This window comes from Natrix helvetica, assembly GCF_964273705.1.
Source record: "Natrix helvetica genome assembly, chromosome: 2".
Taxonomy (NCBI): Eukaryota; Metazoa; Chordata; class Lepidosauria; order Squamata; family Natricidae; genus Natrix; species Natrix helvetica.
Window position 1 is genome coordinate 136,677,698 of NC_138552.1, and position 14,449 is coordinate 136,692,146.

The 14,449-nt window shown below is 38.1% G+C and overlaps 1 protein-coding gene across 1 annotated transcript; it reads left to right on the forward strand.

Annotated features, from left to right (window-relative positions):
* Positions 1–966: 966 nt before the first annotated feature.
* Positions 967–12,644, forward strand: TRMT6 (tRNA methyltransferase 6 non-catalytic subunit). The gene is made up of 11 exons (XM_081945259.1): positions 967–1,372; positions 3,910–4,037; positions 4,553–4,662; positions 6,033–6,124; positions 6,210–6,293; positions 6,969–7,093; positions 7,966–8,312; positions 9,272–9,357; positions 9,989–10,091; positions 10,172–10,258; positions 11,025–12,644. The coding sequence occupies exons 1-11, from the start codon at positions 1,047–1,049 to the stop codon at positions 11,175–11,177; spliced, it is 1,641 nt and encodes a 546-aa protein (XP_081801385.1). The 5' UTR covers positions 967–1,046; the 3' UTR covers positions 11,178–12,644.
* The last annotated feature ends 1,805 nt before the right edge of the window (positions 12,645–14,449 follow it).

The window sequence follows — 14,449 nt, forward strand, 5'->3', positions numbered from 1 at the left end:
TCTATTCGCATGCTAGCTAGAGAATTCTGGGAGTTGAAGTCTTTTTTTACACTCTTGTAGCCGAAGTTGGAAATCAGTGGCCTATGCAGACTTCGTACTTGTTGATTCGAAGAAAGGAAAGAAAAATCCCACATGCTTTTTCCTGCCTCTGAATCGCTGGGGAGAGTCTTAAAATGCTTGAACCGAGAAGGGAGTGTCTCTCCATTTGATTGGATTAAAGGCAGCGAAATGATTATATGATCCTAGCATAATTGTGTCATTGTACTGGTCTATTTCTTATCGATTCCCTTCCCAAAAGGCCTAAAAAATCCTTCCTATGAGAAAAGTTTTGAATTGAGAAAAATGTGATAGGATAAGACTTTGAAAGTTGAGACTTTGACACTAGAGGGAACAGAAAAAACTAAAAAATATAATTAAAGCAGAAATTCAGTGCAAAAGAAATTCTTTTCCTCTGTTACTACCCTGATTCTGGATTGTTTTTCAAGTTTATTCATGTCCTTTATGTATCTCCTAGCAAGTTAAGCCTCTCTTAGAGTTGCAGGGCTGGGCGACACTCATTTGCTGCATTCTGAGTGGAGCAAATGAATGATCGGACTCCAGGGCTTATGCTGTTAAAATACGTTTGAACGCATCTTTCGCCCATGGTAATATTATCACTGTAATGAAGCACTTTTTAAAAAAGAACATTTTACGAACGAAAGCAAATGGACGTGTCCTAGGATCTAGCAAAGAACATTTTGCATATTGAATTGATTATGTGCCATAGCAACGTTATGACACTGACTTCTTCAAGTCCGGCCCGAAACGGGGGTTGTATTAAAAGGAGCCCGGAAGCGCCAGGTCCGTACGTTATAAATTGGTACTCTTCTCTTTTTTCTTACCTCTCTCTACGTGATAAACATAGAGATGTGAAAAATAGAGCGGCCATACAACCTTACGAAAAGAAATCCCTAAGAGCCCAAGAGAGTCGCCCGTGATTGTAGTTGCCCGTATTTTTTTTTGAACCGTTCATCAGACTCCTTCGATGGCACTAGTCAACGATCAACATGGCGCTCAGCGCCTCTCTATCCCTCGATCTCTATGACCAAATGCCAATCAGACCAATCGCTCTTTCAGAAAGAGAGGAAACAAAGTCGCTTTCGCGACTCGTGCTTTTGGGGAAAACCGGAAGAGGGCTTTTCCGGAGTTGGCGCCTGTGCGCGAGGATTCCCGTCCCCCCCCCCTCCGATCATTTTCCTCGGCGTGAGGATTTTGCAAGTGTGGCCATGGAGGCGCCTGCTCGGTCCTCTTCTCCCCATGTCATCTGCGAGGGAGACTGGGCTGTTCTCAAGCGGGGCGACGTGTTCAAAGCGGTCGCCGTGGTGAAGCGAAGGTAAGCCTCTCCTCTTAGGGTGAAGCGGAGCCGCCTCTTCTTCTTCTGCAGCCTTTTATTTCATTCAAAGAAGTTCCAGTCCTCCCCGGCCTATTGGTTAGCCAATATAACTGCCATAAGCCCATCTCCCTCTACTTTTGTTAATGCATTTATATAACTTCTATTATAAATGTTATTTATGCTCTATTAAAAATACACTATAAAGAAGTATTTCTCAACCTTGGTGACTTTTAAGATATGTGAACTCCAATTCCCAGACTCCCCTAGCCAGCCCTCCTGCCTGGAGAACTCTGGGAGTTGAAGTGCACTCAAGTTAAAGTTGCCAAGGTTGGTATTAAATGTTTATATTGCTGCTCTGTGTGCCTTCTGCGTTTAGTCATGCCGGCCATATGACCACGGAGACTTCTTTGGACAGTGTTTTGAAATGGAGATGAGCACCGCCCCCCAGAGTCGGAAACGACTAGCACATATGTGTGAGGGGAACCTTTACCTTTATCTTATTGCTGCTAAGCCTCTACTGGCTTTGAAGGTGGGCCCTGCCAAAAACTGATAGAAAATTGTGGGGGACATTTTCTATCAATCCCAGACAATTTTCTATCAATCCCAGTCGCAATAACACCTGACTTGGATTGCAGAAACACCTCCATGCGAACAGATTCATATCTGTTAGTATGTTGTGGAACCCAAAGAAGAGAAGACTTTGTGGTTATGCCTGAATTACGCAGATTCCACAAAAACATTATGTAAGTATTAAAAGAAAGTATTGGAAATGGTTTCCCTGTCTGTCGTGTCCAACTCTAAGGCATGATGCTCATCTCTATTCCTTGGCCAAGGAAGCCAACGTTGACCAAAGATACTTTCCATGGTCATGTAGCCAGCATGGCTATACATCAAATGCCCGCAGAACACTGTTACCTTCCCACTGAGGTTGTACTCGCATTTGCATGTTTTCAAACTGCTAGGTGGGAAGGAGCTGGGACAGACAACAGAAGTTCACCCTGCTACAGGGGTGCTCAGGTCTTGAAGCCGGGCTGTCAGCTCTTCAACTATACCCATAAAGTAGTTATGGGTAAAAAAGGACTGTGCATACCAGCCTTGACTCTTCATATCCCCCATCCAAGCAGGAAGGTTTTAAGATTTCATTGGAATGAGAGCTGAAGACTGCATACAGCAGAGAATGGTGTGTAGGAGGTTTTTAATGGCAAGATCCTTCTGTTTGCACTTACATGTGGAGTTCTTTATTTTGTGTGCCTGACAGTTTTCCGGGATGAAAAAAACAACTTCAGCTTATATTTTTGGAAATAGAAAGTCCATTGGTTGTTATCTTCCTTAGATGAAAGACCTAGGAAAGTGGTAGAGGGAAATGATAATTTTCACATTAATGAAGCTGGAAATAGATTTAAGTGTGTTATATTAAAATACCCTGTTTCCCCCAAAATAACATCTCCCTGGATAATAAGCCCAATCGGACTTTTGAGTGCATGAGCTAAAATAAGCCCTCCCCAAAAAGATTGCAGCACAGCAGCAGCCATGAGGTGACCATGCTAGCTGCCCTCTGCATCTCAAAAATAATAAGACCTCCCCAAAAATAAGGCCAAGTGCTTATGGGGGGGGTCAAAAAATAAGACCCTGTCTTATTTTCGGGGGAAACACGGTACTAAAATTATTTTTTAAATTAGAAGAAATATTGCTATTCTACTGGAATTTCAATTTTCTAGGAAGCAGTAGCATTGTTCTTCCAATGGTGAGAAGACCGAACTTCATCTCTCTATTGGTAGTGGAGCTTTACAGGCTGAGGGTACTGAAGGACTTTAATTTGTTCCCTTGAAAAAGAATTAGAATTGACTTAGGAATTCATATCCATCATGACAGTCATGGTCTTTCCCCAAGTTACATGTGCAAATTGTACGGAAAGCTACACATCTGGTTTCTGGTTTCATTTCAGAGCAAATTCAATGGAAAATATCTTTAACATGGTGCAGTCACTAAGAAATTGTCTGCTGGAATATACATAGAGATGGCCATCCCTTCAAGTTCCCCCTTACATGAAGTAGGGTTCTTAGAGGCAGTTTTCAATCACTGCCCCCTTTTAACAAGTACCAACTTTTTGGGAATTCAAAAAAGTAATTAATACCAGATTATATCCTAGAACTTTGAAGAGGAAATAAATGGAAAATTATGCATTTGTATAAGTAGTAGTGGCTTTTAGGTACCCCATCTTTCTGTTCTATTTCTATATTTTTTTCTATTTTATGGAATGATCTATTGGTTTCACTCCTATTTATGTATGATTGGATTGTGAGCCAATCCAATTAAAATTGTATATAAGCCTAGTAAAATAAATGTTCTTGTGTTTTTAATTTACTTGCTTCTCTTGCTCGATGGTTTTAAAGTACTTCTGCTTACTTGCACTTGAAACTGGAGTTGAATATACTGCAATACGTGTATGCCATTTTATTCCTTTTTTCAGGGTTTGGGTTGTGAATATTGCAGGATTCTATGTTTCTAATTGATTTATCAATGCTTTTGTTTTTTAGAAAAAATGTTTTTGAAAAACAGTGGTTCTGCTTAGATAATGCCATTGGGCATGTTTATGGAACATCATTTGAAGTGACTAGTGGTGGTAGTCTTCAGCCAAAGCGGACATTAGAAGAGATGAATCCAGGTATGACTCAGCTAGAAATTATTTAGATAGCAAAAATATGGAATGTGGTATGCTTTGATATTATAATCCTGATACTTTTTTGTAGTTCTGATACTTTTCCTAAACAAAGTACAATAAGGGGTTGAGGAACAAGGGAAGTATATTAGTTACAACTTTCAGTCTATGCTTTATATGTGATAAAACCGTAGACTTACCTTGTAGTAAGATGGGCTGCCAATAAATTGGATGGATGGATGGCTTTTATCAACATCTATACAAGAAATATGTTCTTACATTGGTGGCATGAAACTCTGATAAGAATCTTTGCCTATATCAGTGGTTCTCAAACTTTTCTTTACCATGGACCTCCTTTAAATAACTTTTTGGCCACAGACCCTCAAGATTTAAATGATAAATTTAAAGGTTGTGTGCAGGAACATTCATCTTTGGTGAAAATGTGATGAGAAATGTTGAAAGAAAGTTTTATGACGTATATAACTAAATAGAAATGATTCTATCTGGGTTTTTTTTTAAAGAAACAAAAGAAGCTGGTACAGATAATCGTAATATAATAGATGATGGAAAATCTCAAAAACTGACTCATGATGATATAAAGGCTTTGAAGGATAAAGGCATTAAAGGAGAGGTAATCTTGAATTCTCAGTTGAATATTATTGTTTCACGTCACAAATGAGTACTTTCTGTTTAGAAAGCTATATTGCTAGGAATAATTATATTTAGAATCCTTTGCTGTTGAAAAGTGTGAACAAGTGTCATATAATGACTGAAATTTTAGACTTAAACTGAGGAAACATATTTGAGTCCCTTCTCACACACACACACCCCAAAATCACGATGACTTTGGACCAGTTGCAGTGGTGGGTTGAAGGCACTACGCCCCGGTATGGGCATACCTGAGCCTGTCCAGAGCACCGGGTACCGTTCCGGTATGGTGCTCCAGAGGGCCCGCCTGCGCTCCTTACCTTTCTTTAAAGCCTTCGGCACTTCTGCGCATGCACATGGCATGTACAGTGCCTGCGCAACGCTCTGCCAAGCAGCTGGAGCATCACGGAGGCATCACTGGAAGATAAGATGCAAGCGTGCGCATGCGCACAGACCGCACAAGTTCATGTGGAGGACGCTGGGCCCTGTTGCAACCGTACCAGTTGCAATGGGATCCGGAACCCACCACTGACCAGTTGATATGTTTCAGCCCAGTTGGGCATCAGAGTAATATCACAATAAAACTAAGCTAGAATCCCATTTAAGCTACCTTTTGTTCCAAAGAAAAAACAGGATATCAATTTATTATTAGGTTTATTATAAATCTAATAAATAAGAAAAGGGCAGTTGCCTTTCTATACTAAATACAAGCCACTCTACTAAAAGTCTTGAAGGATTGAATCTTGAACTACTTCATGTAAAATATGAACTTTACAACTCAACTATATTTCTGTCCTCTGGTTCTTGACTGGATGATATCTATCACGATCATAATGAATGGAATGCAACATACATTTTATGTACATTCAAGTCACTGGTGCTGCTTTTCATGTGTAGTTCTTTGGATTGTTTATGGCTAAATGTTGGCCTCTCATTTGGTAGATGCAAGACTACATTGAGAATAAATATATTTCCTACTCTGTGTATGTGCACACAAACCCCTTCAAGTCAGTGTTAACTCTGGCAACTGCCTGGACTCCCTGCAGTTTTCCTGGCACATTTCCCCCCCAGAAGTGGTTTGCCATTGCCTCCTTCTGAGAGTTTAACTGGCCCAAAATCAAACAGATGGCTTTGTGCCTTAGGCTGGAATAGAACTCACAGTCTCCTGTTTCTGTCTTGGTACTTTAACTACTACAGCAAACTGGCGCTCCTATTTTTTTATTTCTTTTTAAATTTTTACTTGGATGCTCCTTAGTCACAGTTTATATACTGGAGACTTTTGTGTTTTGTTTTGGTTGAAATGCTTTATAAATAGCTATGAGAAGAGAATGATTAGCCTATCTTTTTTTGAAGGAAATAGTTCAACAATTAATAGAGAACAGCACCACGTTTAGAGACAAAACAGAATTTGCTCAAGATAAATACATCAAAAAAAAGAAAAAGAAGTAAGTTGAATTTTAGAAAACAGAATTTTCAGTGAATCACAAATCCTAAATAGTTTTAACACTATTTGTGCTGCTTTGCTTCCAGATATGAGGCAGTTATTACGATCATAAAGCCATCTACTCGTATATTATCAACAATGTACTATGCAAGAGAACCAGGAAAGATCAAGTAAGGCTTAATGTATTTCAGTTAGATGGGGTATCTGTTGAGCTACATCTAGTAGTAAATGAGTGGATAAATGTCCTCCCACCTATGGTTACAGATGGATACAAATGATGCATGAAATATGATTAAAGATAGTTTGTAATCATCTGTGGGAGTGTGGATTTAAAAAAATAATAGATTCTGGTGATGGCTACTAAATGGACTAGAATAGTCTTATTCTGCATGAATTTAGATTTTTTTTTCTCAAAGCTCCCCTTTTAGCAGGCAAAGGCAAAAAATAAGCTGTAGATTTCTTCTGATACCTTTTTCTCATCAGTACTACATAAACTATGATGGAACTGAGCAAACAATGAGTTAAAGCATTTTTCAGCTTCCATCCACAACACTAGCCAGGCCTTTGGTGAGGGAGAATGAGACCCCTTGCTTCATTCCATCTGGAATGAACAGACCATCTTTTATTGATTATATTGTGATTTCTGATGGCAAGCTGCCCAGAGTCATTGGGAGCTGGGCAAAATACATGTTTAATAAATATTGTATCTTTACAGTCAGAATTTATATTTGTTCAAAACATAAATTAGAACTAGAAATCCGGTATTTCCAATAAAATTTGTTGTACTTTTAAGTATTTTAAGTCACGGAAAAAGTAATCTATTTTTTTCCCCCAAAATGTCCTAGCCATTTGCGGTATGATACTCTAGCCCAGATGTTAACTTGGGGAAATGTTCATGCTGGCAACAAGATGATAGTAATGGAAACCTGTGCAGGACTGGTGCTGGGAGCTGTAATGGAACGAATGGGAGGTGAGAACGGAATATAATGTTTACAACTGGGAGTGTGAACATTTAATAGTAATATTTCCATGGGTAGCATGTGCATTTGATTCTAAATCTACGTGGGTTTTTTTTTTCTTTACAGTTAAGCCGGATAGGGAGCTTTCTAAGCAAAGCATTGATTACAAAATATAAAGACGCCAGAAGAGTAGAGAAATAAGATGCTTTTGGAAAGACAATTATGTTTTGTCCTTCTGCTTTATTTATTTTTGCCTAACAACTATTTTCATGTTTTATGGAGAAGCGAACAGATAAAGAGGGAAATCTCTGTTATTGTGAATATAGCTATTGTTAAAAGTGTTCACTGAATTTAGCTTGAAGAGTTATTCAAGATATGGCTGCTTGGATAAGTCAGTTGGAATTTTTGGTTTGCTTCTCTTGACTGGTTTTGTCCCATTCCATTTTGCAAATACTTTTGGAACTCAGCTAAGTTTCAGAACACATTTGCTAGACAACATAGGGAAACAAGGAAGGCAGATGCTGTAATACAAAAACACAGCACCTGACTGAATGGCCAAGTCTGTGAAAGGGGGCCAGGACAAGTTCAAATAATCTTTCACTTGTCCATAGTGATTTGAATTGAAATCACCTGTAGATGCTTGTGTAAAGCTCAAGATTTTTTGATCACATGAATAATCCATTATTTGCACAGATGAATGTGTCAGGTAACCAATTTTGAAGAACATTCTTTGTGCTGATGTTACGCATTGTAGATGATTTCTATTTTCTTTCATGCAAGTCACTGCTGTATTTGAGAGAAAATGGTTTGTTTAGATTATCACAGTGTATTAGTGTAAATCTAGTTTATTCTGGCTGTATTTGACTTTGATCTATACTTGCAGGTTACGGATCGATTGTTCAGGTATATCCAGGAGAAGGACCTGTTAGAGCAGCCACAAGTTGTTTTGGATTTCCTAAAACTTTTTTTGACACACTCTCTGAGTTCCCCCTCAGCAAAGTGGCTAGCGTTCTGTCTGGAACATTTTCTTTAACACCATTGCCTTCAAAGTGTGAAAAGAAAACACCAGTGGCAGAAGACAAAAATGGTTCAGGGGATGACAAGGAACTTTCTATACCAGAAGTAGACATGGAATGCAGTCCTAAAGTAGCTATGGAGAGCGGTCAACCTGAAGATCAAGAAAAAGCGGAATTTGCATCGGATGCACTTGATGATCAAGCCAAGGGAACAGTAAGATCCTAACCTTTTATGATAGTTTAAATGTAATTAAATAATTGAACACATTGATATAATTTTATCTATTGTGAAATATTTTGGGAGTAATTGTGATTTCTGTTCAGTTCAGCCAGCTATAAGTTAAAATATTTCAGTATCTAAAGCTGATATATAGATAGCAATGTAAGTAAATTAGGATGTACCATATTTTACGGAGTACAAGACACACCTTTTTTCCGCCAAAAAGAGGGTGAAAATCTGGGTGCATCTTATAATAGAATACAGTATTTTTAGCCTTCCGAAATCCCGCCCCCTTTGCAGAAATGGTTGTGCAGAGGGTTTGGGAGGCCTCCAAAGTGCTCCTGGGGGTTGGGGAGGGCACAAATTAGCGAAAAACAGGCCGTTTTTTGCTCAATTTTACCCCAGCCCCCAGGAGCACTCTATAAGCCTCCTAAAGGCTACGCATGCCCCCACTTTTTTTTTGAGGAAAAATGGGCCATTTTTGCTCGTTTCCCCCCTCCCCAGCCCCCACAAGCACTCTACAAGCCTAAAGGCTTTGCATGCCCTTTTTTTTTTACAAAAAACAGGCCCATTTTTATGAAAAACATGCTGTTTTTGTGAGATCTGCAGAATGCGTCTTCAAAATCTTAGTGCGTCTTATAGTCCGAAAAATACGGTAAGATAGTTATCTGACTTTATTGCAATAATGTTTAACACAAGTACTTTTTAAAAAAAATTAGCAATATATTTAATTATTTGAAGTATTTCAGGTTGAAGCACTAGAATACATTTTGTTGTTTTTAACAATTCTACTTTTATCTTTCAAGACGACCTTACAATTTGAGCAAGGCATTAGGAAATTAAGCCCAAACCAGCCTATAAATGTGTGCATTTTTGCAAAATATTAGAGATAAATGTTTTTAGAATTTCTATAGTTCTTAAAATCACTTAATCTGAATTTATACATATTTTAGACACATGACAAACAAAAGAAACAAGAGGAAAAGAGGAGACAGCTGATAGCAGCTGCTGCTTTATTGAAAAACAAGGATGCTGATGGGTGAGAGCTCTCTTGTAGCACTGAACATGTCCAGGAATATCTTGTTTTGTAATTGCTTTCAAAAGAGAATTCTAAAAATGTAACTGAGTGTGGTAGTGTCCATCGTTTGTGAATAAGGGTTACTTGTCTATATATCTTGAAGCTTAAAGCCAAGGTTCAGCCCTTTCTGGGTTTTCCTTTTTTTCATTAGCTTGTTAAATGTCTGTGTTTGATCGAAAGATACTGTAAATGGTCAAAATATTTTCAGCACTGACAGGATGACAATAGCCTGTACAATTATCCCAATGATGAGAGGATTCGTCAATATATCAGCTGTGATGAATGGTTCAGCCTGTCTATAGGGTTAAAGATAAACATCCTTATATAAGGAGAATAACCAGTGCATTAAAACATAATGGTTCAGATCTAAAATAAAGTTGAGGAAATTATTTGAAAAAAAAATCTCCTTAATGTGGGCAGCAACATTTCCTCAAATTTTGGCAAACCACCTGTAACTTGAAGCCTTTTCCTTCCATGGTTTTTTTTAGATTTAATCTGGAATTCAAACTATTTTTATATCTTTTAATAGCCAAAAAGTAACAGTCTTGATGTTTAGAAATGCAGCTAACCTGTGTCTAACCTTCCATTACAGTTTAATTGTAGCCAGTCGATTTCATCCAACAAGTTTATTACTCCTGTTGTTAGAGCTGGTAGCTCCTTCAAGGCCTTTTGTTGTCTACTGCCAATATAAAGAGGTGAACCTAATATATTTGCTTAATTTAATATTTTTAAAGATTTTTCAGTAAGTTCATATAACCAGATGTTCTTGTTTCAGCCACTACTAGAATGTTATGCAAAACTGAGAGAGAAAGGTGGTGTCATTAATCTGAAACTTTCTGAAACCTGGTTGCGAAACTATCAGGTAAGAATTACAAACATATAAGTACCATAGAAAATGCAAGTAAGGCAGGGAAATTATGCGTCTCTGATCAAATGGATATTTGAAATTATGAAATAATGGGGGATAGAAAATACCGTATTTTTCGGACTATAAGATGCTCCAGCCTATAAGATGCACATTACCTTTAAAGGAGGAAAACAAGAAAAAAAAATCTGCCTCTGCCTCCATAGCCTGTTTGCCGCCACTAATTGCCGCAAATGGGTGGCGGCGATCCCAGCTACCTAGAACAGCTGATTGGCGCCACACCAACCTCCCACCGCAATATTCGTTCTGTAAGATACACACATTCCCACCCACTTTGGGAGGGAGGGGTGTGTCTTATAGTCCAAAAAATATGGTAGATCATTGTTCAGTCTATGCCAAGTAATGTCATATTATAACTATTCTCTGATTATCCACTGGCAAGCCTGCCACTTATTGTAATATTTCATCTTGTTTTGTTTTTATTGTTAATGTATTTTTGTTTCCAATTCTGGTCAATGACCTAATAAAAATATTCAGTTTGATATTATCATTGATTCATAACTCATCAATGTAGCATAATGGTAAGAATTTCTTTTAATGAAATTTCTGCAAGGCAAATTAAGTGGCATCGAATGTCTGATTTTTACCCTTGTCTAATATGTATCTTCTTGAAATTATTGCTGTTTGATCCATGAACCTCACAGAATGTGCTATTAGTACTGCAATTATTACATAGCTTATTTGCCATTTCTTATTTTTTAAGATCTTGCCAGATCGAAGTCATCCCAAATTGATAATTAGTGGTGGCGGTGGATACCTACTGACAGGTATCACTGTTAAAAATGAAAGCATAAATACCAGTGACTGCTTAGACGAGCCATCTTCTAAAAAGCGTAAGCTTCAAGAACACCAGTAATGCTTCAAGAAATTATCCTTGTGCTCTGTTACTAACTGAATTTAAAGCGGAATGCACTTTGTTTTCCATTTGCAGCTGAAGGTTCTTTTTTAAATCAATCAGGTTCAGCCAAATGTTTTTATTGCCAATGTCATTCCAGACTCAGGTTGTTCCCCATAACTGATGGAGCATTACTTTAGAACAGGGGTGTCAAACTCGATTTCATTGAGGGTTGTGTTTAACCTCATAGGGCCAGGGGTGGGCATGGGCATGGTGGGCATTTGACACAGGCTCAAGATGCGCCTTTTTCCTTCTTTCTTTCCACAGTTCTTTACTATAACAATTTTCCTATCTCTTCTACCAGATATTACAGGCAAACGTTTATACTTATTCTTCATACTCCACTAAACTTTTTATTTCTAAATTTATACCCCATTGTTTAATAATAAATTGCTTTTTCAGGCAATTTATACTATTGCCTGAAAAAGTTATTTATACTATTGTATTTTTATTATTCAACTAATAATAAAAAATACAATAGCATAAATAGCATGATAATACAAGACCTAACTGCAGAGATAAATTTGCAGGATAGTAAATAGTAATGACTGTCAATTATAGATTGTTGACTGTAGATTAAATGGATCTACAGTATGTAAAAAATGTATTAACATAGGATGTTGTTTGTTTTCTATCCAGATCAGTCACTTACTTGAGGCCACATAATTGCAATCCAGTCCTCCTGCAGCACTCTGCTGGCCTTGTGGAGGCATCGTGGGGCCTCCGCACAGCTCGTTTTTGGCCATCAGAGTGCTGCTGGAGGCCAAAAACAGGCCTCACGGGGCCTCTGTGCGGCCCATTTTTTTGCCTCCCCGGCCTCCAAAAGCACTCTGCTTGCCAAAAACAGGCCTCGCGGTGGGTGCAGCCTGTTTTGGCCGACAGAGGCACCATGAGCCGATCCTTTGATGCTTCCAGGCTGACCTTACGGGCCAGATTTAAGCACTCCTTGGGCCGCATCTGGGCCGCAGTCCTTAAGTTTGACACCCCTGCTTTAGAAGGATATGATTAAGTATCAGTCTTCCTGGAAATGTTGCAAAAATTGACTGAAAGTCCAGCTTGATTCTGTTTCAGAATTTTGTTTTGAATTCAAAAACCATGTTCACACTTATCCCATTTCCATTTCTGTTAAAAACAATATTTTTTTAACTAAGTGAAATGAATGTTTCAAAATGCTGTACTATTATCAGTGAGAAAGGCAAGATTGATGCTAGACTATTGCACATTTTAACTATTGTGAATTTCAAAAAAAAGCAAACATTACATATTACTTTGCAAATGTTAAAGTAATGCTAGTCTGTTTTCACTTAACACTTAAGAAAAAGAAAAGTAAAATTGGTTTCCATCTTTTTAACATGTGATAACTATATTTTTATGTGGAGTTTTTAATCTGTAAATTTGCATTTGAATAAATTATATTATTTTGTGATACATGAATTCTTTTTTCTTTTAAGCAAGAAAGGATTGTTAAAGTAAGACACCTTCTGGATGGCAACCAAACTGGTGTGTTTCCCGATGTGCTCATTGGCCACAAAAGTTCAGCTGCCATTATATTGGGCTCTGTATTGTCTTGTATTTGTAAATTGATCCCCATTCATCCAAATTCAAACAAGAGCTAGCTAGATATGTATCTTAGTAGGGAGCATAAAATTCTTGATTTACAACATTGAGCATATCTTTCAGTTTTAATTTTGGTTCTGTTGCTGCTTTTGCAGCTTAATTTATTTCTTCAGTTCTTAGCATTTGTATACTGCTTTTATAAGCTGTCTTGAATGACTCAGGGAAAGAAAGTTAAGGTATAAGGAGTCTAATAAAGAAAAAAGAGGCAGACCCATTTGAAAGAGATATAAAAAGAGATCCTTGAAATAGATGGGTTTGATTGAAAGAACTGTAGACCAGTGTGGTGATCCTTCTATAAACATGGTCTAAATCACTTTTTTCCCTTTGAATCCAGATCATAGAGCAATCCTTTATTTTTAATTTAAGAAGATAATCAACAATCAGCTTTAAGACTTGCTTTTCCCCTCAAGCATTTGGGGCTGCTTGTTGAATTCCCCCTGTTTTTATGATGGTGCTAGATGACCAGCCTATTCTGTATTTCAAATTTATACAGTATATCATGTATGCTTTAATGTTACATGAATCTTTTGGGGGATTTTTTTTTCTCGTTGTTGGACACTGCCTGGAACCACATTGTTTGAGCAGCCTTATGAATCTGGTAAATAAATAACTAAACAATCCCTTGTAGAGGAAGACTGGACAGTATTTTTTTTACAGAGGGCAGAATGAGTGGTACCTACAACTGGTCCTTGGAGGTCCAGCATCACAGTGTCCTCACGGTTGTGTAATTGCATTCTGGGTGCTTAGCACCCAGCTCACAATTATGACATTGCAGTGAGCTGCGGTCATGCGATCCTGAATTCTGGGGTTCCCTGCCATCTTCCCACAAGCAAAAATCAAAAGGAAAAGCTGGCAGGAAGTTGGAAGTCATGGTCACATGACAGCCCTTGTTTAATGATGTTATCTGGGACTGCTGGAATTACTGTCACTAAGTGATGCTGTCACGTGATTCCATGCTTTATGGCTGTGTTGCTTAGCAACAGCAATTCCGGTCTCAATCGCTATTATAAGGTGAGGATTACTCACATAAACGCAAAAATTCCTATGAACCTTGTGAAGAAAATCTTTGAAAATAAATAAATAAAAATCTAGCCCCCGCTTGGCTGCATTATCATTGCATCCACTGCAGAGCTTGATTTGCTAAGTAGCAGAGCCTTGGGAATAAAAACACTTATTGTGCCATGAACGTGGTAATAACTAACTACGCCCCGAGAATATATCACAGCAAGGCTGAGAAAGCAAAGAATGCTTTGTGTGCAATGCGTTACCTTCTACTGGAGTTTTGCTTATTCCTTTTTTCCCCATGCCCACATTGAAAGTCTTGCTGGGCAGGTATGTGAATTGTTTTACAAAGCAATTTAAATACTTGAAATTTGGTGTTGGAGGAGATTTTTGAGTATACCATGGACAAAAGAGTCATCAAACAAATCAACCCAGAATTGCCACTCAGGACAAAAATGATAAAGTACAAATGATCGTACTTTGAACACATTATGTCAGGGGTGTCCAAACTTGGCAACTTTAAGACTTGTGGACTTCAACTCCCAGAATTCTGGGAGTTGAAGTCCACAAGTCTTAAAGTTGCCAAGTTTGGACACCCCTGCATTATGTGAAGA

Excerpts from the sequence above, each read along its gene's own strand:
- TRMT6 (XM_081945259.1), top strand. The coding sequence starts at position 1,047 with ATGGCGCTCAGCGCCTCTCTATCCCTCGATCTCTATGACCAAATGCCA. Across the intron at positions 1,373-3,909 it reads GTCGCCGTGGTGAAGCGAAG|AAAAAATGTTTTTGAAAAAC; the intron begins GTAAGCCTCTCC and ends TTTGTTTTTTAG. Across the intron at positions 4,663-6,032 it reads ATAAAGGCATTAAAGGAGAG|GAAATAGTTCAACAATTAAT; the intron begins GTAATCTTGAAT and ends CTTTTTTTGAAG.